This window comes from Podarcis tiliguerta (assembly GCF_965153285.1).
Source record: "Podarcis tiliguerta genome assembly, chromosome: 2".
NCBI classification, from domain to species: domain Eukaryota; kingdom Metazoa; phylum Chordata; class Lepidosauria; order Squamata; family Lacertidae; genus Podarcis; species Podarcis tiliguerta.
Window position 1 is genome coordinate 14,716,889 of NC_139535.1, and position 27,444 is coordinate 14,744,332.

Here is a 27,444-nt window from a genome sequence, read left to right on the forward strand (position 1 = left end):
GTGTTACCTGCTGTGGACATGGAAGACCACACACCCCTCTCCCTGTGATTGGGTGAGTTGCTCTGATGTCATGGAATGTTGCTGCCTGTTAGAATTGCTGCAACGCAGGGCAACGCTGTCGGCAAAACAATACTTTTCAGAATCTCGAGACACGTTCTGTTTTATTTTGCGGTAAAATTTGGAGGATCTCTGGGGTGTTTTTGTGTGTGTGCATTTTAAGCACAATAAACACTGAGAGACCCCCTGCTTCTTCTGCAAAAGGCCAATGTGCACACTGGAGACAGAAAGGGACTACAGTGGTACCTCGGGTTAAGTACTTAATTCGTTCCGGAGGTCCGTATTTAACCTGAAACTGTTCTTAACCTGAAGCACCAATTTAGCTAATGGGGCCTCCTGCTGCCGCCGCGCCACCGGAGCACGATTTCTGTTCTTATCCTGAAGCAAAGTTCTTAACCTGAAGCACTATTTCTGGGTTAGTGGAGTCTGTAACCTGAAGCGTATGTAACCCGAGGTACCACTGTATTGACAGGAAGAAGGTTGGCAAAGATATTTTAGTGACTGAAGGTTCCCAGAGGATCGAAGAGCCAGACCATTGGCCCATCTCATCCAGCGTTATCTACACTGAATGCCCAGGATTTTCAGACCAGGTGTTCTCCCAGCCCTACCCGGAAATGCTGGAGAATGAATCTGCAAAGCAGATGTTCTGCAGCTCTCCCCAAAGGCACCAGGCACATGTCCGACTGAGGATTGTCTTCCGCACACTGCTGCTGCCAAACACTTAAACTATTCCTGCGTCACTTGTCATCTAAAAGGACCCTCTCTCTATTCCCGCAATCCCACTCCATCTTCATATGCTTGGGACATCTCCCAATATCCCCCACCCCCCAATTCTCTGTGCACTGTGTAAAGGGCACTGCAGGATGGTTCCTCCTCCTCCTCCTCCAACCTGGAAGGGGAAAGTGCTGACTCAGTTTTGCTGGAGCGCCGACAGCTTTGCAGAGGCCAGAATTGCTGCGTCAACATCATCGCACCTCCGTAGAAGTGAGCCTTGCTGCAATATGCAGGATCTGAAGTCTCCCATCCCTGTTCTTGCACTTGGATGCAAAGGGGAGGGCAGGCCGGGAGCGGGGAAGGGGTTAAGGAGGATAAAGGCAAGCCCATGCAGAGGATAAGGGACAACCTAGGCTAATTCAAGAGGAGAGGTCCTAACCTGATCCTAATCCAGCAGCAAATAGCCTGGGAGAAGACTGGGAAACAGCAGGGAAGGACATTTCAGCTAAAAGGGTAAGAGAGAGTTTTGTGCTCCTTGCAACCAGGCAGTCTGCTTTGTAGGGGAAGAGGGGGGTCTGAAAGCTCCTGAGAAGACTTTGATGTAGTCCTAGGCTGCATACACATCATTCATTTAAAGCACACACACTCCAACATCCTGGGAACGGTAGTTTTTGAGGGTGCTGGGAATTGTAGCTCGGGAGGTGTCCTCCCAGGATTCTTGGGGTGTGCTTTAAAAAAAAAGTACAGTGTTTATGCAGCCCTGAAGACATTGGGAAGCAAGTCTGTGGGGCTTCTCTGGCTAAACTTGCTAAGGATTGTTTTAGGATAAGCTTCGAAAATAAACTTGAACCCAGCCTGAAAGGTGACACTCGCAGAGGAAAACCACTAGCCAGGTATGACGTTTTGGGATGGAAGAGCTCTTGAATTTTGAAAAACCAAACATAAAACTTCATATATTTATAGTAAGCTCTGAAGAAAAGTGTGTTTCTTGAATCAGCAAAGAGTGTGTTATGATTTGTTAATCATTGGCTGTTTGTTCTAATATACGCTACTAAAATAAAAAAGGGTTTTAAAACCCTTAGTAGCAGGTGAACTAAAGAGCGGGGGTCAATCAGGATTTTTAGAGCTGTGTGACTTTTAGGTCTTGTGAGATTATTATGGTCTGGGGTACTATAGAAGAGCAACTCTGCAGGTCAAATCTTGTGTAAGTTTCTAGCTCACTATAAACATTTCCAGACAATCTGTTTATTGAGCATTTGTCCTGGGTTTGGTTGCAGGGAGATTAGAGGATGTTGGCTATTTAATAGGCATTCATACAATTGGTTGTAGGGAGATTAGACAATGTTGCTTCACAGCATGTGCTATTCCACACTTTCCAGTGCATTTCCCTGTCACTTTCCTTACCGCAAAAAGTCCAGTTTTGTGGGGAGGTGGGCTTGTTGCGCAAGATCTTCCAGTGTGCTATAATTGTGCAAACTGAATTTGCTGGTATGTGGTTAAATCCAACTCCAAGATAGCAACAGTCCTGAAGTGCTTTAAGGCAGCTTTCCCCTCCAAATTAAGGACGGCTGAACAGATGGGGATATCTGGTTGTATACAGGGAAACTACACATTGTAACCCAGTTTTCTACATCTTCTTTTATTTTAAATTATCGCCACCACCATCATCACTAATAAACAGGAAAAGGTCGTTGATGGTTCTGTTCAAAGAAATATCACAAAGAAGAAAAGCTCAACTGAAAGCCTGAAAGTAAAAGAAGCTTTGCAATCCCTTGTGAGAGGAAAAAACAAACATTTTGGCTCATTGGAGAGAAAAATCCACCAAAGTCCACCAAGCCAACAGGTACAGGCCCGGCCATACCAAGGAGAAGTGGTAGCTGTGGCGGCCTCTCTCTTTTCAACATGGCGTCCGTGAAAGAGGTATCCAGCTTCACTGAGGACCTGCTGTGCCCCATCTGCCTCTCCATCTTCCGCGACCCACACATGCTGGAGTGCGGCCACAGCTTCTGCGCCCCGTGCTTAGAGCCCTGCATCCCCAAGGGTCAGAGGCGTGGGCTCTGCCCCGAGTGCCGGCGGCCATTTGCTTTGCGCCGCATGGCCATCAACCGAGCCCTCTGCAGCCTGGCCGAGAAGGCCCGCCTTCTCAAGCTGGACGAAGGTCCCCAGGTCGGAGGGACCGGAGGCTGGTACTTCTGCGAGGAGCACGAGGAGCCGCTCAAACTCTTCTGCAGCCAGGACGAGGGGCCTGTCTGCGTGATCTGCCGCGACTTGCCTCAGCATCGTGGGCACGACTTCCTGCCCATCAAAAACGCAGTCCAGGCCTATCAGGTGAGAGAGGTCGTTTGTTATTCAGCAATGGGCCAGAGGCTAAGACACAACAACAACAGCCTTCATGCACGTAAAGTCAGACCTCGGGTTACAGACGCTTCAGGTTGCGTTTTTTGGGTTGCGGACCACCAAAACCTAGAAGTACCAGAACGGGTTACTTCCGGGTTTTGGCGGTTGCACATGTACAGAAGCGCTAAATCACGCATTGCGCATGCGCAGACATGCCGAATCGCAACCCGTGCGTGCACAGATGTGCCGCTGCGGGTTGCGGACGCTGTGGGTTGCGAACGTGCATCCCGCACGGATCACATTTGCAACCCAAGCATCCACTATATTAGGAATCTGTTTCCAGAGCTTCTAAGTCAGAGGGCTTTCAACGAGAGGACTTTTCCTGGAGGTGCCATTTTAAAGATTTAATTGGCATTTAGGGTGGACATTCAGTCAGCGGTGGAGCAAGCCGATTGGGTGCCTGGGGCAGCGCGTGTGCCCTGCGCCAAGGGGTGGGGCTAGCCGGGGCAGGATGCTCTGCGGGGCCTCCAAGGAGTCTGCCTGCCTCCTCCCACTCAGCCGCCCCACAGCTGAGGGGGAGGCAGCAGGCAGACTGTTTGGGGCAGCGTGGAGCCAGGAGAGGCGCGTGGCTTTGGAGCACTGCAGGCCCCGCAGTGAGTGCCACCCGGCATTTTGTCACCCCCCTCAGTAGTGACACCCGGGGCGGCCTGCCCCCACCGCACCCCCTTCCTCCGTCCCTGCATCCAGTCACTCTGTGGAGCCTCATTCTATAGCAAGTCCTCCAGATATTGCTGGACTCCAGTTCCCATCACCCCCAGGCAGCCTGGCAAATTCTAAGGGATGATGGCAGTAGGAGTTTCAGCAACATCTGGAAGATGAAATATTATTAGTCACCCTTGAACCAAAGTAGCTGAATGTCCCCTCTCCCCTGAATTATAATAAGCATTCATACTGTTGGTTTGTAGGGAGATTAGATGATGTTGCTTCACAGCAAGTGTTACCCCACACTTCCCAGTGCATTTCCCTGTCACTTTCCTTACCACAAAAAGTCCAGTTTTGTGGGGAGGTGGGCTTGTTGTGCAAGACCTTCCAAGGTACCATAATTGTGCAAACCGAATTTGCCGGTATGTGATTAAATCCAACCCCAAGATAGCAACAGTCCTGAAGTGCTTTATAAGAAGCAACTTGGACAGAACAATTGTACCCATCTATCACGATGCTCCTGTCATTTTAGAAATTTAGAAGAGGTCCTAGATAAATGGACTTAGGGTTGTCCAGCCTTCCTGAGCTGCTTTCCCGACATGTTTTTCCTAATGCTATTGCAAATAGTGAAAGGTTTTGCATCTTTATTTCTAAATGGTAGATATTTTTTGAAGCTCACTTTTAGGAAAATCACAGCTGCTAACTGTGGTGCTCCCAAATATGTGAATATGCATAAGGGTTCCATTTCTTTAGTCCATCTCTAAGCCTAAGCATTCTTTTCCTACAAACCATCTTCATATGGGGAGACCTTCAGAGGGGTGGTGTGTCCGTATGGCATTTCCTCCACTCAGCCCTGTCCCCTTTGAAAGAATGCTATGCTATCTTAAATGGCATCGGGGGTTTTCTCTTTTGCTCCAGGACCAGCTGAAGGCATCTCTAGAGCCTCTGGAGGAAGGTCTCAGGCGGTTGAAGATGAGCCAGTGTCGCCAACAGGAGAACATTATAGAACTGAAGGTGCAGGCAGCATTGTTGGGTTTTATGATGGGGCAGTTGGGCTTTCCAGGCTACGCAATGCCAAATTGAACCTATCCATTTCCTGGTCATCTTCTGGTCTGCCTTTGTAGTTGCTAGTGATGTTGTTGTTTAGTCGTGTCCGACTCTTCGTGACCCCATGGACCAGAGCACGCCAGGCACGCCTGTCTTCCACTGCCTCCCGCAGTTTGGTCAGACTCATGCTGGTAGCTTCAAGGATACTGTCCAACCATCTTGTCCTATGTCATCCCCTTCTCCTTGTGCCCTCCATCTTTCCCAACATCAGGGTCTTTTCCAGGGAGTCTTCTCTTCTCATGAGGTGGTCAAAGTATTGGAGCCTCAGCTTCAGGATCTGTCCTTCCAGTGAGCACTCAGGGCTGATTTCCTTCAGAATGGAGAGGTTTGATCTTCTTAGGGTCCATGAGACTCTCAAGAATCTCCTCCAGCACCAGTTGCTAGTTGCTAGTGATGACTGTCTGTTAACCGACACCTGATATTTAAACATTCAGTATTTGACCAATGACCTTCAGACTACTGAAGGCTCCACACTCAGAGAATAGTAAGACTGCTCTGAAGAAGATAACTGTCTGGTCATGTGTTCTTTGTGAAACACAACACAGGAGAGCCAGCTGAGTCTATTCAGCTAAATGAAGACTCTTTGCTTCTCTCTTTATAGGTTAGAATACGCACAAGTGAGGATGATCTCAGCTTGGCCTGCAATGCTTAGAAACACTTTGGTGCTCTGGGGCGCCACCCATCCTGCAGCTCACAGGAATGTGGAGCAAGGGTTGTGGATCGCTCGCATTGTGATGACCAACCACCACACCCTAAGTGGTTCTATGCATTACAAGTCCAGTGGGAATCCATGTTCATTGACCTCCATCATGGCCTCCAGCCCTGACGATCAATAAGCTACCTTTGAAGGTGACTCGGAAACTACAACTAATCCAGAATGCGGCGGCTAGACTGGTGACTGGGAACAGCCGCCGAGACCATATAACACCGGTCTTGAAAGACCTACATTGGCTCCCAGTGCGTTTCTGAGCACAATTCAAAGTGTTGGTGCTGACCTTAAAAGCTCTAAATGACCTCGGCCCAGTATACCTGAAGGAGTGTCTCCACCCCCATCATCCAGCTTTGAGGGCCTTCTGGTGGTTCCCTCCCTGTGAAAAGTGAGGTTATAGGGAACAAGGCAGAGGGCCTTCTTGGTAGTGGTGCCCGCCCTGTGGAACGCCCTCCCATCCGATGTCAAGGAAATAAACAACCATCTGACTTTTAGAAGACATCTGAAGGCAGCCCTGTTTAGGGAAGTTTTTAATGTTTGATGTTTTGTCACATTATTATTATTATTCTGTTGGAGGCCACCCAGAGTGGCTGGGGAAGCCCTGCCACATGGGCAGGGTATAAATAATAAATTATTATTATTATAAATTATTATTATTATTGGTTATGCTTGCAGCAGGAAAAAGGCTGCTTGTTTTCATGTCCTTCTTGGGAAAATGGGCCAGTCTTGGAAACCAGGATGGATTCCTCCATCTTGACCTGGCGGGACCATTATTATGGATTTATGAGGCTAACAATTGATTGCTGGGATGAATGATTTATCAGAGAGGGGTGCGCAGATCTGATTAATAGGTTGAGGGTCTAAGGGAGAAGTGGATTCTAGAGCAGGGCTATGGGGAACCTCAGGCCTGGGGGGCCATGTGTGACCTCACCCACACCCTCAGGACTTTTCCCCAGGCCACACTAGCCCTTCTTTGCCCCATAGGTCTTTTTGCCTGGCTGGAATATGCTCTTGAACGCTGCTCCTGCTTCTTACTTCACCTGGCTGGAGGATAAAGAGGGATCTCTGAGGAAACTATCCTACTATATTCTGGAAGTTTCCCAGAAGGGAGTGTGGCCTTTGGGTAGAGGCCTTGTTGTCCACCCCTGTTGTTCTAGAGCAGCCTTTCTCAACCTGTGGGTCCCCAGATGTTGTTGAACTACAACTCCCATCACCCCTAGCTAGCAAGGCCAGAGCTCAGGGATGATGGGAGTTGTAGTCCAACAACATCTGGGGGCCCACAGGTTGAGAACCACTGTTCTAGAGGATTGGTAGGTTCTGTTATTGGGAGAGAGCAGAATCCCATTCACCAATCCCATTCGAGCAGAGCAGAAGCCTTTGGGTGCGAGTGACACACCTCTCCCCTTTCCAGACCTGCTCTGAGTCCTTGTCTGACCACGTCTCTGGGGAATTTGTGAAGATGCACCAGCTGCTGAGTGACAGAGAGCTGGGTTTAAAGGAGGCCCTGGAGAATCAGCGAGAGAAGAACTTGGCCCAGATGGAAACCAAGCTGAAGGAACTGAACTGGAAGGTGGCCTCTTGGTCAGAGACCCTCTGCCGGGTGCAGGCGGGACTGGAATGCAAGGACCAAATCAGTTTCCTCAAGGTGAGAGGGACCTTGAGTTGTGGTGAGAAAGTCCATAGAGGGTTCAGATGACTCTCATATAATATGAGTCATGGCGAGGGGTTGCAGGGCTGTGTGTGTGTAAAGGAGAATTCCTGGATGTCAAGATCCAGGTTTGGGGCAAGTACTCTTGGGTGAGAGAATCCCAGCAGAGATTTAAAATCACAAAACATGCAGCAAAGCAAAGTGTGCAAAGATAGGTTGTTAGACCTTTAAAATATGCCCAAAGTGAGTTCCAAAGTTTCCCTCTTCCCCTATCATAGAAAAAGACCACATGTTTGGTAAGTTTCAAGTGGTTTACTTACAAACTCTCCAAAGCTCAGATTCATGGGCTTTTCTATATAGCATTCCGAAAAAGGTGCACAGGCAGTAAAACTTGGTGTACTTACAGTGGTGAAAGTTCCTAGATTATTGGTATAGAAATTCAATAGCGGCTTGTAAGAGCCATGTGGTCTGAGATGCAACAACCAACTTAGTACTTCTCACACGTTGAGCTCCTCTCTTAGACAGGAGGGGAACAAAGGCTTGATTTCCTAGTCCCTTCTAAAGTAAGCTAAGCCTGGCAGGACAGCTTACTCTATGATCTTAACCCCTTCATGCATTAATTAGATGTAAGCATGTTGGATATATGAGGCTGGTTATCCCACAGGGTGTGTGTACTAAGCTTTTCTATTTAAAAAAACATAGTTGATGTAGCCCTTAAAACCACAGGGGCCACTGCCAGTAAAAAAAAGGAACCACCTTAGGAAATAGCCCTTTTCAGATGTTTCTTTCACCTCACTCCTTTCTAATTTTCTCCCCCACTTAGGAGGCAAAAGAGTTGCTGGAGAGGTGAGTCATGCCATGCCCTTTCTTGTTTATAATAAGCAATTTCAGGGTTGGTGGGGGTATTACTAGGGACTTAAACAGGGCTGGATTTAGGTTTGATGAGGTCCTAAGCTACTGAAGGTAATGGGGCCCTTTATATGTCCAGTTGTCCTTTGTCAACAACAAATTGTTGCTGTTTTTTGTGTTGAATCTATGCTATATGGTAATTTATGGACCTAATAGGTATCAAAAGCCATTTGCACATGCAGAATGTAGGCACCCTATATATATAGAAATGAGCAAACCAGTGATATTTTAGGGAGCAGGCTAGCAGGCGGGGCCCATGAGTTACATCAGAGGAGTCTACACAACACAAAACACTGTTGCTGTATGTAGGTTTTATTTTATTTGTTTTTTTATCTTATATTTTGGAAATGTACATCCAGTTTTTTCCCCTTTAAATTTTTTAGGGGCCCCCAAGAGAGGCGGGCCCTAAGCTATAGCTTGTTTAGCTTATACGTAAATCCGGCACTGGACTTAAAATATATGGGGCATGGGTGCACAGACATAAATCTCCATAAAATGTGCATGTGTTGATTTATAGAGAAGCGACCGCAAAAGCAGAAGCCTGGGCTGCTAGTGTACCTTCTTTAAACAACTCCCTCTGCAAAAATCACACAAAGCTTTCGCCAGCATAGAGATCAAGGCTAGAGAACTGGTGGCCTTCAAAATTTATTGTTTATTATTATTATTATTACCTCCCACAGGGTCCGCACAGAGCAAGGAGCCCAGGTTGATGAGGAAGAAGAAATCGAAGCTGAGGCGGCAGAAGACGTTTTGGGAGCCAGCAGTGAAGACACAGACGAGTGTGAGAATGAGACCGATGAGGGGCTGGCGAGGGATGAGGGGGATGTGGATGAGGAAGAGGAGGAGGAGGAAGAAGAAGAGGACGAGGAAGAGGAGGAGGAGGAGGAAGAAGAGGAGGAAGAAGAAGAGCGAGTGCGAGAGATGGCCGCAGAGGAAGAAGACGAAGATGGAGTGGTTCCTGTGGACTTGAACCTGGGCGAGTTCAAGGGCCCTCTGCAGTTCTACGCCTGGAAAGAGCTCTTGGGTGCCGTGCATCCAGGTGAAGTTTTTCCTGCTGCATTCTGGGAAATGGGGCTTTCTGGTCAAGTCTATTTGAAAATCCCAAAGAGGCAGCTATATTATACTCTGCCTTCCTGTTATCTGGAAGTTCTGGCTCATTAGTCAGGATACAGTGAACAGGAATAGGTTTTGGTAGGCCTCATCCCTGACCTCCTGGGGATGCGGGTTGCGCTGTGAGTTAAACCACAGAGCCTAGGACTTGCCGATCAGAACGTCGGCGGTTTGAATCCCTGTGACGGGGTGAGCTCCCGTTGCTCGGTCCCTGCTCCTGTCAACCTAGCAGTTTGAAAACACGTCTAAGTGCAAGTAGATAAATAGGTACCGCTCTGGCGGGAAGGTAAATGGCATTTCCATGCGCTGCTCTGGTTCGCCAGAAGTGGCTTAGTCATGCTGGCCACATCACCCGGAAGCTGTACGCCGGCTCCCTCGGCCAATAAAGCGAGATGAGCGCCGCAACCCCAGAGTCGGCCACGACTGGACCTAGTGGTCAGGGGTCCCTTTACCGTTATCCCTGACCTCCACGTGTTTAATTGCTTATGTGAGCAACCCCCGATGTGTGATTCGGGGACCTGCAAACAACAACAACAACAACAACAACAACAAGCAGGCTTCCTTGGCCATGGTATGTATATTTTGGCCTGTTTGTGTGACCAACCCAATGCTCATGGGACATGAAGGAAGCCGCTCCTCTCATTCCTGCCACATGGATTCACTATACTCTGATGGTGCAGGGCTTTCTACCCCTGATCTTGGTCGAAAATAAAGCCAGATTCTGGTGCCTCTTTGTGTAATGATGGTCAAAAAGTTGATGAGCCCAGGAAGCTGGAATACATGGACACACTTCATAATTCAGAGCGAAGGAGAGGGAATGTTTAGGCGAATCATTGGTAGGGGATCTGTTTTGCGTGCAGAAGAGCCCCAGTTCTATCTCCCGCCTCTCCTGGTAGGACTGAAAATGCCCCTTTGTCTGAAACCCTGAAGAGCTGCTACTAGTCCGTGTAGGCTATATTGAGTTAGATGGACCCAGTGGTTTGACTCGGTATATAGTACAGCTTCCTGTGTGCCTAATAATGGTGGAGCTAACTCTGCAGGTAGGATTGGTCTTTTGCTCTAGAATAAGATCACTGCGCCTGCCACCCAGCAAATAAAACCCCCTAGATCTTTTAGAACTAAGTCTAGACTATGATATCATAACAAAGTGTTGGCGTCATCAGATACAGATGTATGCGACCTGCTGTTTGGGCATGCAGTCCTCAGTCTTGTACTCTGCTTCTAATTCTTTTCAGAGCATGTTTCAACTGCTGACTTCCAAATTGTTCTGTGGCAATAAGTTCTGCAGGCCAACTATGCGGAAGATGTCCCGTTCTTTTAATTTCAAAACTGCCCTGAGATCTAAGGGTATAGGGCAGGATACAGGACAATTCTGTGTCCAGGGCAGCTGTCTGCCAGCTCCATCTGCTATGCAGGCTGAGACCCTACCTGCCCGCAGAGTGTCTTGCCAGTGGTGCGTACTATGGTTATCTCCCACTTGGACTACAGGAATGCAGTTTACGTCAGGCTACCTTTGAAGGTGACCCAGAAACTACAATTAATCCAGAATGCGGCAGTTAGACTGGTGACTGGGAGTGGCCGCCAAGATCATATAACACCAGTCCTGAAAGACCTACATTGGCTCCCAGTACGTTTCCGAGCACAATTCAAAGTGTTGGTGCTGACCTTTAAAGCCCTAAATGGCCTTGGTCCTGCATACCTGAAGGAGCGTCTCCACCCCCATCATCCAGCCCGGACACTGAGGTCCAGCGCCAAGGGCCTTCTGGCGGTTCCCTAGCTGCAAGATGTGAGGTTACAGGGAACCAGGCAGAGGGCCTTCTTGGTAGTGGCGCCCGCCCTGTGGAACGCCCTCCCATCAGATCTCAAGGAGATAAAAACCTATCTGACTTTTAGAAGACATCTGTTCAGGGATGTTTTTAATATTTGATGTTTTATTGTGTTTTTAATATTCTGTTGGGAGCCGCCCAGAGTGGCTGGGGAAACCCAGCCAGATGGGCGGGGATATAAATAAATTATTGTTACTATCACTATCACTATTGTAATTAAAGGTAAAGGTACCCCTGCCCGTACGGGCCAGTCTTGGCAGACTCTGGAGTTGTGCGCCCATCTCACTCTAGAGGCCAGGGGCCAGCGCTGTCCGGAGACACTTCCGGGTCACGTGGCTAGCGTGACAAAGCCGCATCTGGTGAGCCAGCGCAGCACACGGAAACGCCGTTTACCTTCCCGCTAGTAAGCGGTCCCTATTTATCTACTTGCCCCCGGGGGTGCTTTCGAACTGCTAGGTTGGCAGGCGTTGGGACCGAGCAACGGGAGCGCACCCCGCCGCGGGGATTCGAACCGCCGATCTTTCGATCAGCAAGCCCTAGGTGCTGAGGCTTTTACCCACAGCGCCACCCGCGTCCCAGCATATAATTATAATTACAATATCACTATTGTAATTATAATTATAATAATTAAACAGTGGTACCTCAGGTTAAGCACTTAATTCGTTCCGGAGGTCCGTACTTAACCTGAAACTGTTCTTAACTTGAAGCACCACTTTAGCTAATGGGGCCTCTTGCTGGCGCCGCGCCACCAGAGCACGATTTCTGTTCTCATCCTGAAGCAAAGTTCTTAACCTGAAGCACTATTTCTGGGTTAGCGGAGTCTGGGTTAGCGTATGTAACCTGAAGCGTATGTAACCTGAGGTACCACTGCATAATAAAAACATTGAAATAATTGTCCTTTTCTCCCCCAGTCCCTGCGTGCATCACTCTGGACTGCAATTCCGCTCACCCCAGCCTGGTCCTTGTGGAGGAAGCCACCGGGGTCAAGTTCAGCCCGGGGCGGCGCTTCTGGCGACGGAAACCTGAGCGCTTCACCTCCAGCCCTTGCGTGGTGGGCCGGAAGGGCTTCACCACGGGCCGGTACTACTGGGAGGTGCGTGTCGGGGACAGCGCGGGCTGGGTGATCGGGGCGGCCAAGAAGTCGGTGAAACGCAAGAAGCGCCTGAACTTCCGGCCCAAGGAAGGCGTGTGGGCCATCGAGTTGCGGGCCGGAGAGTACCGAGCCCTGAGCGAGCCGCGGAGCCTGCTCTCGGTCTGCGGGAGGATGGATAAAGTGGGGGTCTACCTGGACTTTGAAGGGGGCCAGCTCTCGTTCTATAACAGCAGCAGCATGAACCACCTCTACACCTTCCAAGTGTCCTTCCACGAGGAACTGCTTCCTTTCCTCAGCACCCAGGGCAGCCACCCGCTATCTGTGTGGGACCTGGAGCTCTGAGTTGCTGGAGAGCTTCCAGAGATGGTTGGGATGCCATCGCAGAACCACCAAACTCAGGCCGTCGATCCGGAGCCCTCGAGAAACAAACCCCGCTTCAAAGGTTATTTATGTATGCTACGACTGCTGCCAGAACTTTGTTAGCCCCAAAATGGAAAGTACCAGAATTACCAGCAATAGAGGAGATGGTTGATTATGTGGAACTAGCAAAACTGACCTGTAGAATCCGAAATCAGGAGGAAGCAAAATTCCAAAAAGATTGGAGTAAATTTATGGAGTACATAAATAATAACTGTAGAAATCTGAAGACTCTGGCAGGACTGAAATACATCTTATGATGTAGATAGGATTGGATACGATAAGAAACTGGAAAAGTAACTGGCATAGGAAAACCTGTTGAAGGGAGGGATGGAAGTCAATGCTCAGCAGAGTGTGGGGAAAGAATGTGGGTAAATGATTGTTGAATTTTACTGTATTTTGTTTGTTTGTATTAAATGGAGCACCAATAAAAAGCATTAAAAAAAATTTAAAAAGAAAGAAAGGAGAAACAAACCCCGCTTCCTCAGAAGATCAGACTTTGGGCAATAAAGCAACTGTGCCGGAAAGAGCGAGGTAACACCCGTTGCGAGGCAACACCGTCTAATTTCTCCTCAAACGAATCAGAATGAATCAACATTACATAGTTTAGGGCATGTCATTTTAAGGGGCAAAGCTTAATTTCTGCAAATTTCTTCTGCAAGCGGTCTTAATAATACATTTTTGGCTGTGAGGAATTCAAATCTGCTATTTTTTTGTGTGATCGGACAACATTTAGCCTTGTAAGTTTGATGAAGAAGCATACGAACTGCTTTTGGAAAACCAAGGAATTTTAATTTTACCTCATGAAAATGTCAGGTAATGCTGAATAATAACGACAATAATAAATATAAATAAAATTCACATATAACTGCAAGGACTTGCTCTTCTTTCCTTTGGACCACATCAGTGAAGGCGAGAGGGAAGGTATGTCATCTGGGCAGCCCAGGACCTACATAGATAATGCCTAGACTTGCGCCCCAGGGAGCTTGCTTCGGGGCTGATAACACAGCAGTTTGGCTTCACCCCTGTGTCTGACGCCTGGATCTACATTCATTTATGCCAAAAAATATTAGTCACCCTTATGAAAAGTAATATTAATTTGTGTGGCTTCCTCTCCCCCTCTCCAAATTGTGCACGCTTTGAATAAACTGTTTTAACTGTGTGGTAGCTGCATTCCTTATTCATGCATTTCTCCACTTAGCTGTTACCTTTATCAATAGCAACAAACATGAGCTACTCTGGGGAATTGCCGCTTCCTATAGTCTCTTTTAGAAGGGACGTTGGTGGCGCTGTGGGTTAAACCACAGAGCCTAGGACTTGCCGATCAGAAGGTCGGCAGTTTGAATCCCTGCGATGGGGTGAACTCCCGTTGTTCAGTCCCAGCTCCTGCCAACCTAGCAGTTCAAAAGCACAAATTGCAAGTAGATAAATAGGTACCGCTCCAGCGGGAAGGTAAATGGCGTTTCCGTGTGCTGCTCTGGTTCGCCAGAAGCGGCTTAGTCATGCTGGCCACATGACCCGGAAGCTGTCTGCGGACAAATGCCGGCTCCCTTGGCCAATAAAGCGAGATGAGCTCCGCAACCCCAGAGTCGGTCACGACTGGACCTAATGGTCAGGGGTCCCTTTACCTTTACCTTTTATAGTCTCTTTAATTTGATGCTCTTAAGTTTCCTGGGACATTTTTCTATTTGGATGCACATTCAGCTGTTTCAATTACCGCCAGTGCTTCTGTCAGATCAATAGGCATGTTCCCTGGTCCATAGCCCCGTAGCAAATCCCGAATCTCCTGTCAATCTGTAGAAATACCTGAACTTACTTTTGAGAAACAGTATGTAGCTGGAGGGGGCCGCAGCTCTCCTAACCCTGCGATATCCCAGTTCTGAAAAGCAATCCCAGGCATTTCTCTCCCCAAATTGATGACAACCGGCTTCCTGAAAGCTTCAGTGGTTACTGAATAGAATGTCCCTGTTTTCATCGGATAAATGTTTGGAGAGGATATGCTGTTCAGCTCCAACCTCCATCACTCATTCAGCTTCAGGAGGCAGGACTGCCTCCCCAGTCCTAGTCCAACACTCTAGTGGGGAGGGGGTGATTGACCATGATGTAGGGGTGGGTGGGCAGTGGTGGTAGGCCTATGTGTGTTGTATGTGTTCTGTATTCTGTGTGGGGCACGGGGATCTCTCTATCTGCAAGAGAAGCCATGCCCACTTCTGCTTTGGCTACGCCCAACATTGCCAGGTGGCCCTCGCAGAGTTGGCCAACAGCTCACATGGCCCTCAGGCCAAAGCAGGGGTGGGGTGGGGGGGAGGAGTTACCCAAACCTCTGCTCTAACACTGCTCTGTCTCACACTGTCTTGAGTCTTCTGCTGCTGCTGCTTTTGGCGATCACTCATAGCCGAGTAAGATTGTCTTCCATAAGCGCAGTTTTAATAATGAGTCCGTAAGTGACTGTGGAGGTCAATTCTGGATCCACACGTCCTTCCACAATGGGGACCTAGGTTTCCAGGCAGGAGTAGATCACTGTGTGGATTTGCCAAGCATGTCTTCCTTTTAGCACATTTCTCCCTTGCGTCCTGAGTTTGAGTGTCTTCAAAGCCCATGACACCTTTGGTAAAGGCTGTTCTCCAATTGGAGCGCTCTCAGACAAGTGTCTCCCAATTGTTGGTGTTTATATGTCAACTTGGCCAGTTCCGCATAGCTCATCAGTTTTTCTTGCCACTGTTCTTTCGTTCGAATTTCCTCATTCTTCCATCCTTGTGCTAACAAGACTCTTGCCGCTGTTGTAGCATACATAAATAAGTTTTTTTTATTTTTCTTGGCAGGACTTATCCTACAATCCCTAACAAAAATGCTTCTGGTTTGTTTTTTTTATACAAACGTCATTTTGAACATTTTTTTCACTTCATTATATATCATTTCCCAAAATTTTTTAACTTCTCTACATTTCCACCACATATGATAGAAAGTACCATCTTTTTATTTACATTTCCAACATATGTTTGACCCGGTTTCATACATTTTTGCTATTTGTACTGGTGTGATACACCATCTATACATCATTTTCGTATAGTTTTCTTTCAGCCAAGAACAGTCAGTAAATTCCAGATCTACCTTCCACAGTTTTTCCCAGTCCTCAAACCGTATATTGTGTCCTATATATTGTGCCCATTTAATCATAACTGATTTGACCTCTAGCAGAATACTATATGCTTTCTTCAGCAGCTTCACTTCTGTCTCTGTGGTTTCTGTTTACATAACAAGCTACATACTTGTTCATTCATGGCAGTTTGACCTTAAATTTCACTTTTAAGCAGAAACTGCAGAGCATGGCTGGGTTCACCAGCGAACTAGCAGGAAGTTCCTGGCTCCCATCAGTCTTGCCCTGAGCAGACTACATAGGAGGAAGAGAGGGTCACTGACGTTGACTTAGCAAAAGACCGTGGGGCTGTAAATGCAGGAATCCTGGTTGCAATGGCAAAGCTGTGGTTATTTGGGATGCTGATCGGTGAGTAAAAGGGTCTATTTTAGGAGCTTCTACTACTCTAGGCAAGTGGTGTGGGGGGAGGGGGAGGTTGTGAATTCAACAAAACTCAAATTGCAAAGCTTGAGATGTGCTGGACAGGCACATCTCAGCTCGGTTGTCCGATGGGAATCCTGATAAGTGAGTTTGCGGGGATTGCTTTTCAATATGCAACCCCCACTTACAGCTCTTCCAGACAATCTGCTTATTCAGCATCCATCCTGATTTGCTTGCACAAAGGTTAAATTGCAGAATTAAAATTGCACAGAGGTTAAATTATGCCTGGTCTTTATTGAGCATTTGTTCTGGTTTGATCGCTGGGTGTTTACACCTATTTCGTCCGTTTGTTCACCTCTCACTTTCCCATGCATTTCCTGGTTCACTTTCCAAACTGCAGAAAGTCTGGTATTTATTTATTTTTTAAAATAAATGGAAAAAAATCATTTGCTGCACAAGGGTGACAGAGCCCTTTAACCCACCTTGATTGCGCTAGCCTAAAATCTGGTGTGCGCTTGAATTTCTCCCGTAAATACAACATGCAGGTGCCCTTGAAAAACTTGACAGAAAGAAGGGCCACACAGATGTTGTGTTGTTTTCGGTTCTTTGTTATTCCAGCTCTGCAATTGGTATTGCAGTACACGCCCAGTGCATTTCACTCACAATAGACAGTCTACCACCAAAGAACATGCAGCTCAGTTACTTTGTGCAGGAAATTTTGCTTGCATGGAGATGTAGCAGGAACCCCCCCCCCCCATCATTCAGTTTGTACAGACTTCACACACACTCACACTCACACACTACATACGCTACACTTCTGTTATAAATTCATAGAAAATCAACCATACATCAGATTTGCACTGTTCTACTTTTATTTTACTCCATGAAGGAAGGACTACAAAATGGGGAAGGTTTGATACAGGCCACCATAATTCCTTGAGCATAGCAGCACATCCGCAGGAGCCCTGCCCAGTTGCTATGCCAACCCTGATGGTCTCAGACAGAAAAACACAACAGACTGCATACAGGAGTGGATTCAACACACTATAACAAAAGAACAGTGATTGGATTTCCCCTCAGGGGGCAGGAAACTGCAATCTCCCCTTTGTCACCTGGAAAGTACTCATGGGGAGGGGAGAAAGGAGGAACCAGCCAGGTGACAGGACACTCAGGTTACCACCACAACTCCTCCCTCAACCCCTCCTTTCTGTAATGTATGTATGATGTTTCTGGGGGTGGGCTTGACCTAGAGGAGGGGAATTTCAAAAGTTTTTATAAGGTCTTGCACACCATTGTTCTGGGTCTTTCCTCTCTCCTGCGAGTGAGGGGAACACCCTGCTGCAACAGTACAATAAAGGCCAAGCCTACAGGCTGCTGATTTGCTCCAATTTACTCTGGTTGGTGTCTTTACTTTTTGTCCAAGGGAGCCCTCGGATTTTTCCGGTAACAGAGATAATCCATAGAGGGGATTTTCTGTGTTTGTGTGTGTGTGTGTGTGTGTGTGTGTGTGTGTGTTTATGCAGCTTCATGCACCAATGTTTATTTTGCAAAGTACCCTGGCAAAATAAAAACCTCAGTGCTTTTTGAAATATGCAATAGCGTGCAGCTTCATTCCTTTTCAAACTAGTCCGCCAACTCTCACAGGCGGTGGGTGGGGGGACGTAGGTGGTATAAATGCACAAGTTTAGATGCCTTTGGCTTGTAGACCTCAGCATGTCTGAGCTCTCAGGAACTGCATCACATACACAATTTCTAAAAGCTGTCCTAAAAAAATTGAAGGGAGAGGGTTCCTTTTCCTAACTCACCTGAAACACTGAGTTTATTTATTCATATTTTCTTTTCTACATAGAAATGCAACTTATAATCCTTGCCATTCACCTCTCTTCCTTCCTCTTACAGTCAATATTCTGAGTGTAAGACCTTTGGGGTAGGGAGATGTTATCTATCTATCTATCTATCTATCATCTATCTATCTATCTATCTATCTATCTATCTATCTATCTATCTATCATCTATCTATCTATCTATCTATCTATCATCTATCTATCTATCTATCTATCTATCTATCTATCTATCTATCTATCTATAACTATCTATCTATCTATCTATCTATCTATCTATCTATCATCTATCTATCTATCATCTATCATCTATCATCTATCTATCTATCTATCATCTATCTATCTATCTATCTATCTATCTATCTATCTATCATCTATCTATCTATCATCTATCATCTATCGATCATCTATCTATCTATCATCTATCTATCTATCTATCTATCTATCTATCTATCTATCTATCTATCTTCTATCTATCTATCTATCTGTCTATCTAATCTATCTATCTATCTATATCTATCTATCATCTATCATCTATCATCTGTCTATCATCTATCTATCTATCTATCTATCTATCTATCTATCTATCTATCATCTATCATCTATCTATCATCTATCTATCTCTATCTCTATCATCAACACATATATATTCCATTGACGCTGCTAAACATTGTATACTGGCCTTGACGTTCAACTTCTCTAAATCCACAAACACAAAAACACATATCACTTTCACTACACCAGTGTTGCTCTTCCTCCCGCTAGAGAAATCTCATTGGTTGACAGTATATTTCCCAAGAGCTTGGGGGAAAGCACCTTCCGTTGTCCTAGCCCAAGAAGTCAGTGCCTGCTTCTGCCCGCTTAAACCCCCTTCCCTGTTCTCCCTTCTGCCCAGGTCCTGCTGCAGCCCTTTTGTTGACGGTGCCTGAACCTCTGATTTCCATCTCGGAAGGTAATACAGCCTTGCTCTCTGCCTCCTTGACTTTTCTGACTTCGGTGCCGGGCTACTTCCAGGTGCGATGGCGTTTTGTCACTGGCCATCAGGTGGTGCTGATTCTCATGGCGGATAACTGCTTGGCAGGGAATGGTACCCGGTCCTGGAAGGACTATTGCAAATTCAGCATTAGGAAAACAGACAAATACAGACATCGTGCAGAATTGTCCTCTGAGGACGCTTCTCTGTTACTCAAGGATGCAAGAGCTGAGGATTCTGGGATTTACTGCATCACCTTGCTGGCATTGGACGTGATGCTGTCGGCTAACATCAGCCTAACAGTGACCAAGGGTAAGAGGGTTAGGTTCGGTCTGCACCCTAATGTGACCCTATTGTTTTTAATAAACAATCTAATTATAATATTATTATTCTGTTTATAAGAGATTATTTAATGATTATGTTTTTATTGATAGGCCCAGGGAAATCCTGGGCAAAATGATACGTCTTTATAACATGCCTGGAGCAGACCGAGGGACGATGCTTCACCCGACCTACTCACTTTATCACATTGTGGTTTGGTTGTCTGACATTTCTTGTTATTAAAATAACAGCCATTATAGATGTAATGCTGGAGATAACTTGATTAAGATCTGTGGTTTTTAATAAGTTAAAAGCAGCGGGGAGGCCTCCAGTGTCAAATCGGAACCACAAAACTATGTGGTCTAACCTTAACTCTAACTCTTCCACACACCCCACAATACAATAGTTTCCTGATTAAAATCAACCCCTCCCTAGGGCTGCTGTTTTTCCTACGGAGGAAAACGTACAGGTACCGTATAGATCCTTTTGAGACCCAAGTAGATGTGACACTCATCCTGCACTTTGGGATTTGGGGTGAATTTTGCAAAACAAATAACAGGCAGGGGTGGGGCAGAGCTGAGCAGAATGAAAGGTAAAGGTAAAGGGACCCCTGACCGTTAGCTCCAGTCGCAGACGACTCTGGGGTTGCGGTGCTCATCTCGCTTTACTGGCCAAGGGAGCCGGCGCACAGCTTCCGGGTCATGTGGCCAGCATGACTAAGCCGCTTCTGGCGAACCAGAGCAGCGAACGGAAACGCCGTTTACCTTCCCTCCGGAGTGGTACCTATTTATCTACTTGTACCTTGATGTGCTTTCGAACTGCTAGGTTGGCAGGAGCAGGAACCAAGCAACGGGAGCTCACCCCATCGCAGGGATTCGAACCGCTGACCTTCTGATCGGCAAAGTCCTAGGCTCTGTGGTTTAACCCACAGCGCCACCTGCGTCCCTAGAATGAAAGGAGGAGGGTGTTTTTTTAAAAACTTTCTGCTTCTGCTGTAATCTGACTGGAACCCCCCCCCCTGACTCCATGCCAGCTATTTGTGATAGGAGGAAAGCAGGGCATGCAAATTAATGGTCTTGCCACTGTTTGTTGCTGGCATCCGTCCACCTCAGTAGATAACGAAGGAGTGCACCTTTAGGAGTGAAGTCAAACTGTTGGAAGGTTGCAATTCCTCCTGTGTCTAAAAGACCAATGCGGGAGAGACATGTTTTATTGCAGCTGAGTTAGATGAAAGCGTCTGGCTGTGCTGCTGGCAGATGCACCATTGCGTGTGTAGGTCCCCAGGCCACCCCTCAAATAACTTCACACATAACACGTAATTTACTTTTGGTTTTTTGGGCACTATTTTGGCCACAACTTTATTAAAATACAAAATCAGTGAGTGGTTGTTTAGACATTGGTTATGACTATCTGTCCCCCCGCCTGGGACAGAACCGACATCCCGAGGTCCGATCGGTAGCCAGTAGAAGGGAAAGTCAAACTTGGGGATCATTTGAGCTAAGCGTCGGACCCACGCCGCTCACCCCAGCAGCTCCCCGAAAGCTTGCCGACCCTGGTCCTATGACAAGGATTCCCATGACAGGGATTGGGCGGCCCTGATCCCATGACAGGGATTGGACGAAATCGTGGCAAGCTCCAGGATTCCTTTAACGGAATTCCCTTCAGCGCAATAGGAGGTGCAGGCACAGCCTATCCTGACCCCTCCACCACCAGCATATTATAACCAATGCCTAACCGCAACCTTACAAGATGTGATGAATTGCTGAGTAGTAGGCAAAAACCAAATGGCACAGCCAATCACCAAATGGCAAAATTCCTACTAGGCCCCTGCGCCAAGGCAGACGACCCCATGACAGGCAAAGCAAGGTCAACCGGAAAAGAGGGCGGGCAGGTGATCCGATGCACTCTGCAAAGAGAAAGAGAAACCAGAGTGCACCAATATTTAAAGACTATGGTCCCACCTACCCAATTTGCAACATACAATTTGCCCCAGCAACCCGGTTATCCAATCACAATGCCAGGCAACCACTATTAACCTGCCTGGCAACAAGAGGCCTGGCCCGGTGGCCCACACCGCAACACGTGCTCTCATTTAGTGGAGAACACGCTTTGCCTTTCTTCTCTCCACGCTCCTCCCAGCAGTCATTCCTCCTCTGGTCTTTGCTATGGATACACGACGTGCCTGTCTGTCTCCACTGACCAGCAAGGCCTAATTCTGCCCACACCTTTTTTCATTGCCATCAACCACCCTCAGCCCCACACAAGAGAGCGATGGGGAACCTTTGGCCCTCCAGAGATTGCTGGACTCCAACTCCCATCAGCCTCAGCCAGCATGGCCAGTCGTCTGGGATTATGGGAGTTGCAGCTCACAACAACCTTTGGAGGTCATAATAATAATAATAATAATAATAGTAATAATTTATACCCTGCCCATCTGGTTGGGTTTCCCCAGCCACTCTGGGTGGCTTCCAACTGAATATTAAAAACAATACAGCATCAGAAATTAAAAACTTCCCTAAAATCATTGTTTATTGTCTTGACATCTGTTGAGAGGGCGTTCCCAGGGCAGGCGCCACTACCGAGAAGGCCCTCTGCCTGGTTTCATGTAACCTCACTTCTCGCAGAGAGGGAACCGCCAGAAGGCCCTTGGCGCTGGACCTCAGTGTCCGGGCTGGATGATGGGGGTGGAGACGCTCCTTCAGGTATGCAGGACCAAGGCCATTTAGGGCTTTAAAGGTCAGCACCAACACTTTGAATTGTGCTCGGAAACATACTGGGAGGCAATGAAGATCTTTCAGGACAGGTGTTATATGGTCTCGGCAGCCGCTTCATGTCACCAGTCTAGCTGCCGCTTTCTGGATTAATTGCAGTTTCCGAGTCACCTTCAAAGGTAGCCCCACATAGAGCACATTGCAGTAGTCCAAGCGGGAGATAACCAGAGCATGCACCACTCTGGTTAGACAGTCTGCGGGCAGGTAGGGTCTCAGCCTGCGTACCACATGGAGCTGGTAAACAGCTGCCCTGGACACAGAATTAACCTGCGCCTCCATGGACAGCTGTGAGTCCAAAATGACTCCCATAGGCTCCCCATCCCTGATAAAAGAGTTTATATAGCAGACAGTTGAGTCAAAGCCTGCTTCTCTCCTTTCCGGAGAAAGCAAAAGCCTTTGGGCATAAAAAGAAAATGTAAAGCCCCTTTCTTGTCATTTTAGCAGAAACAAACAATACCAAATACAAGGGTGTACGATTTCTAGAAGAGGAGAGAAGTGGAATGCATATCATCAAAAGTACAGGAGCGACAGGTAAGTTCTAGGGGACGGAGAATGGATGGGGAAAGGGAAATCAGGAAGGAAACAAAGGCGATGCTGGCAGAGGGAGTGTGCAGGCATTGATTTTCCTCCCTAAGAGAAAGCTTGCATGTCCATGATGCACGCTAGACTTAGGCTCTCTTCAACTTTTCCTTCTTTCTTTTCTGCTCACCCAGGGATGAACACGTCAACCGATCAGGCTGAGAGTTCGTCTAACAGGCCAGTTCTGGCATCTCCCCCAAGTAAGTTCCCTTTAGCTGGGGGCTGGTCCTCCTCCACCCCAAAACCAAACATTTTGTAATAAGTAAGAGAGAAACGCTCTGGAAAGTGTGGTGTGCATTTGTTGTTGCTTAGTCGTTCAGTCGTGTCCGACTCTTTGTGACCCCATGGACCAGAGCACGCCAGGCACTCCTGTCTTCCACTGCCTTCCGCAGTTTGGTCAGACTCATGCTGGTAGCTTCGAGAACACTGTCCAGCCATCTCGTCCTCTGTCGTCCCCTTCTCCTTGTGCCCTCCATCTTTCCCAACATCAGGGTCTTTTCCAGGGAGTCTTCGCTTCTCATGAGGTGGCCAAAGTATTGGAGCCTCAGCTTCACGATCTGTCCTTCCAGTGAGCACTCAGGGCTGATTTTCTTCAGAATGGAGAGGTTTGATCTTCTTGCAGTCCATGGGACTCTCAAGAGTCTCCTCCAGCACCAGAATTTAAAAGCATCAATTCTTCAGCGATCAGCCTTCTTTATGGTCAAGCTCTCACTTCCATACATCACGCATAGTACTTGCTTAATGTGATGTTTCCTACCTCCCGTCCCCACAAACATATCAGAATGAAGGCTCAATAAACAGATCATCTGGAAACATCCTCTGTGCATCATATCCTACTAGGGGTGGTCTCATTGGAATGAATGAACATAACTAACTTACTTCAGTCCATTAGTTTGAATGGGTCTACTCTGAGTAAGGACTACAGATGGCTAATGGTGCATCTTGGTTTGAGAAGCAGTTGCTTTTGCACAGAGCAAATTGGTTTAGCTCTTGTGTCCGCCAGCAAGCTACTACTGCTCTTCTCAAAGCACAACAGCGATTGGCTGACTGTTACAGCTCTATTTGGTTTTTGGAGGGCAAAAGTCCACAGTGGAGACCCTCCTTTGTACCCACGGAGTCTCCCCACACAATTTAAAACCCTGAAAGTGCAGGTCTTTAAAAAGATGGGAGCGCAGTGCAGAAAACTCAGCGATAGCACTGCCGCTTGGACTCTCTGCCGTAGCTGAGGAAATGACTGCTGCTTGTTCCAGAGAGAGTAGTGTGTGGAAGCAACTCAGGATTGCTTCCTTTTCCTCTTGTTGTTCCCACTGGCATGCTTGGCGAAATAAGAACTCACTTGCTTGCTCTTCTAAGCAGTGGCAGGGAGACCAGGACCAAGCAAATGCCATCTAGCTGCAATGTGAGGGGTTTCCACTCAGATTCTTGGAGAGAGCACTTCTGGGAGGGATCACACCAATGTTCCCAGGATCTTCATCCAAGCACTGTTGGGCAGATATCTTTGTTTCCACCCCACGTTTTGAGAACTTGCATCTCAAAATGTTCCCACACTTCCTTTGATTACTATTCCCATGCATCTGAGTAAGGGAATGTTCAGGGATGCAAGAGAGGATATATTGTTTGATTATAGCCTTTCCAACTTGTGTAAACAAGTTCATAATTTAGCAGAGTAACATTCCCCTTTTTAAACTTGGAGCAGATGCGTTAGCTCAGGCTCACTAAAGCCTCCATAATAACTGTTCTGGTATTTTCCCCTTATTTCCTCATAAAAGATAAGACATGACACAGTCTTCTATAAAAGTATAAAAAAAGAGTTTACTCACTCTCTGTTCACAATCAGATCCCAGAAGGCAGACTTAGCTTAGAAAAGTAACATACACCTGGAAACTATTTCATAAGGAGACAGTTCCTTTGTCCTCTCTTGGCTGGAGGCCAAGAGAGCATCTTTGGCTAAACAGATGTTGCTTCTTCGATGCATGTTGTCAAAGAGAGAGAGATGGCTGCCCTGCCTTGTGCTTTTGTCGTTACCTGCACAGGTGAGGCCACACCCACCTCTAGTCACATGCAGAGGAAGTCTGTCCCAGCCCAGAATGAAACAGGAAGTTTACCTGGTGGCTGGACAAACAGTCATCTCTGTGTGTAAACATGTTCACTCTAGGAATGTTGTACTTGACTGCTCTTGTGTTTCACATCCCACACTGAGCTCTAAGCAAAACATTAGAGAAGAACGGTGTCTGTCTCTCTCTTGCAGTGAACGTGGGCGCTTCTGTCTCTTTCACGAAGGCAGCAAGTGACAGTGACTCAACGGTCTCCAACATCATTCATTTGAGCTTAGCGGCCTTGATTGTCTGTCTCCTTGGCCTGATCATAGCAGAGGTAAGTGTCTTTCCCCTGCGTTTCTACCCTAGGCATTCATATACTGTTTCACAGAATCATAGATTTGGAAGGGACCACAGGTAACAAAAAGGTAAGGGACCCCTGGATGGTTAAGTCCAGTCAAGGGCGACTATGGCATTGTGGCGCTCATCTCTCTTTCAGGCTGAGGGAGCTGGCATTTGTCCACAGACAGCTTTCTGGGTCATGCGGCCAGCAAAACTAAGCTATGGTTACCAGACGTTTCCGGGGACAGTCCCCGGATATACAAATCTGTCCCCGGACAAAATCTGTCCCCAGACTTCACTTAATGTCCCCGGATTTATATTTTATGTGTTGTAGATTTATTAGTAGGGAATGAATAATGTGTGATTGGTTCAATGGCACAAGGCACATCATATGGGGACTTCTGGCTAGGCAAAATACGGTATCCCCCACTTGCAGTGGGAATTTTAAGGGAATCTTTAGAAACTGTTTCTGAGAGGACAGAAAATTCTGGAAGCATCCATGGTCTGTAGTGGTAAAAAGACATACAGTGGTACCTCAGGTTAAGAACTTAATTCATTCTGGAGGTCCGTTCTTAACCTGAAACTGTTCTTAACCTGAGGTACCACTTTAGCTAATGGGGCCTCCCGCTGCCGCCGTGCAATTTCTGTTCCCATCCTGAGGTAAAGTTCTTAACCTGAGGTATTATTTCTGGGTTAGCAGAGTCTGTAACCTCAAGCATCTGTAACCTGAAGTGCCTGTAACCCAAGGTACCACTGTATATGAAAATGTACAATGAGCAGGTGTTATTAGGCTTCCAGGCCGTGCTTAATTAGCTACGCAGCAGATCCACACAGGCAACTGGTTATGAGCACTGCTAATTCCAAATAGATTCTTTCAGAGCTATCTTGCCAACCTCCCGTCAAACTTACAGCTTTGAATTAAATAAATGTGAATACAGTGGTACCTCGGGTTAAGAACTTAATTCATTCCGGAGGTCCATACTTAACCTGAAACTGTTTTTAACCTGAAGCACCACTTTAGCTAATGGGGCCTCCTGCTGCTGCTGCCACGCCACCGGAGCACGATTTCTGTTCTCATCCTAAAGCAAAGTTCTTAACCTGAAGCACTATTTCTGGGTTAGCAGAGTCTGTAAGCTGAAGCGTATGTAACCTGAGGTACCACTGTATATGCCTACCTAACCACACATGCGCAAACACAAGGCAGTGCTCCAAGAGCGTGCCTTCAAACCATCTAGTGGCCAGCCATATCATAAACTTCTCTTTCTTTCCACAGCATGTTTCCTTCACGTCCTTCAGCGAGAGACACTCAGCAGCCAGAGATGGAAGTGGAGCCAAACTGTATCGAGAGAGGATGGAGTGCCCCTTTCCTTCCACGCCAGGCAACATCTCCCTGCTTCTGCAGATGCCAAGTTCAGATAATCTAAGAGAGCCATATTATTCCATTGTTCACTGATCATCTTCAGTCCTTCTTTACAATATGAGATTTCTGTTGCCTTTTCATCTACTGAAGCACTTATGTGATTATAGTTGGGTTTATATATGAGAGGCTAAGGCTGCGATCTTATACTCAGATGAGCAGGTGCTACTGAAGTACAAATACAAAACGGGGTGTCGTATTTCTGGGTAAAGATTTATAGAATCAGCCTGCAGGTGTCTCTGTTAGGTTTCTGTTTGTGCCATTGTACAGTGCTTGGAGTCACAAGACTCTGTTTACATTCCAGAGATTCCAGACTGTTGGAAGTCTCACGGGAGATGGATGTTGATATTACTGGTTCCCTCTTTCTTTGTACCAGTTGCCTCTCTGCTTTCACAGAGAGAGGATGTATATTCTTTTCTGTCTGCGTAATTAGAAATAAAACTCTTAGCAATGTAGCTCATATTTCTTGTCCTTCTGCTGCTTGGATACTAAAGCCCTAAACGGCCTCGGTCCTGTATACCTGAAGGAGCGTCTCCACCCTGATCGTTCAGCCCGGACACTGAGATCCAGTGCCGAGGGCCTTTTGGCGGTTCCCTCATTGCGAGAAGTAAGGTTACAGGGAACCAGGCAGAGGGCCTTCTCGGTAGTGGCACCTGCCCTGTGGAACACCCTCCCAGCAGATGTCAAGGCAATAAACAACTATTTTACTTTTAAAAGACAACTGAAGGCAGCCCTCTATAAGGAAGTTTTTAATATCTAATGCTGTATTGTTTTTAATATTCAGTTGGAAGCCGCACAGAGTGGCTGGGGAAACCCAGCCAGAGCCTCATCAAAGGCTCAGGTCATGAACCACCATTGGAGGACTTGACCGGAGGAGTCGAACGCAAGTTCCAACAGTCTCGTCATCAGGAAATGTCCTTAGGAGATGTTTGCCCAACAGCAACCAGCAACGTTAAAGCAGCCTTCCCCAACTTGATGCCCCACAGATGTTGTTGGACTGGAACTTCCATCATCCCTG

General features: G+C 47.1%; 2 protein-coding genes across 2 annotated transcripts; both read left to right on the forward strand.

Annotated features, from left to right (window-relative positions):
• The first annotated feature begins 1,027 nt into the window (after positions 1 to 1,027).
• LOC310670436 (zinc-binding protein A33-like) lies at positions 1,028 to 13,491 on the forward strand. The gene is made up of 7 exons (XM_083425801.1): positions 1,028 to 1,284; positions 2,453 to 3,099; positions 4,729 to 4,824; positions 7,038 to 7,271; positions 8,098 to 8,120; positions 8,864 to 9,222; positions 12,031 to 13,491. Exons 2-7 carry the CDS (start codon positions 2,674 to 2,676, stop codon positions 12,552 to 12,554), a joined length of 1,662 nt encoding a protein of 553 aa, XP_083281927.1. The 5' UTR covers positions 1,028 to 1,284; positions 2,453 to 2,673; the 3' UTR covers positions 12,555 to 13,491.
• Positions 13,492 to 16,013: 2,522 nt separating this feature from the next.
• Positions 16,014 to 26,881, forward strand: LOC310670822 (uncharacterized protein). The gene is made up of 6 exons (XM_083426600.1): positions 16,014 to 16,134; positions 18,883 to 19,272; positions 22,494 to 22,583; positions 22,766 to 22,831; positions 24,880 to 25,004; positions 26,283 to 26,881. The coding sequence occupies exons 1-6, from the start codon at positions 16,101 to 16,103 to the stop codon at positions 26,460 to 26,462; spliced, it is 885 nt and encodes a 294-aa protein (XP_083282726.1). The 5' UTR covers positions 16,014 to 16,100; the 3' UTR covers positions 26,463 to 26,881.
• The last annotated feature ends 563 nt before the right edge of the window (positions 26,882 to 27,444 follow it).

Coding starts and splice junctions, on each gene's coding strand:
- LOC310670436 (XM_083425801.1), top strand. CDS start 2,674: ATGGCGTCCGTGAAAGAGGTATCCAGCTTCACTGAGGACCTGCTGTGC. Junction 3,100..4,728: donor ACGCAGTCCAGGCCTATCAG/GTGAGAGAGGTC, acceptor CTTTTGCTCCAG/GACCAGCTGAAGGCATCTCT. Junction 7,272..8,097: donor ACCAAATCAGTTTCCTCAAG/GTGAGAGGGACC, acceptor TCCCCCACTTAG/GAGGCAAAAGAGTTGCTGGA.
- LOC310670822 (XM_083426600.1), top strand. CDS start 16,101: ATGGCAAAGCTGTGGTTATTTGGGATGCTGATCG. Junction 19,273..22,493: donor CAGCCTAACAGTGACCAAGG/GTAAGAGGGTTA, acceptor TTGTCATTTTAG/CAGAAACAAACAATACCAAA. Junction 22,584..22,765: donor CAAAAGTACAGGAGCGACAG/GTAAGTTCTAGG, acceptor CTGCTCACCCAG/GGATGAACACGTCAACCGAT.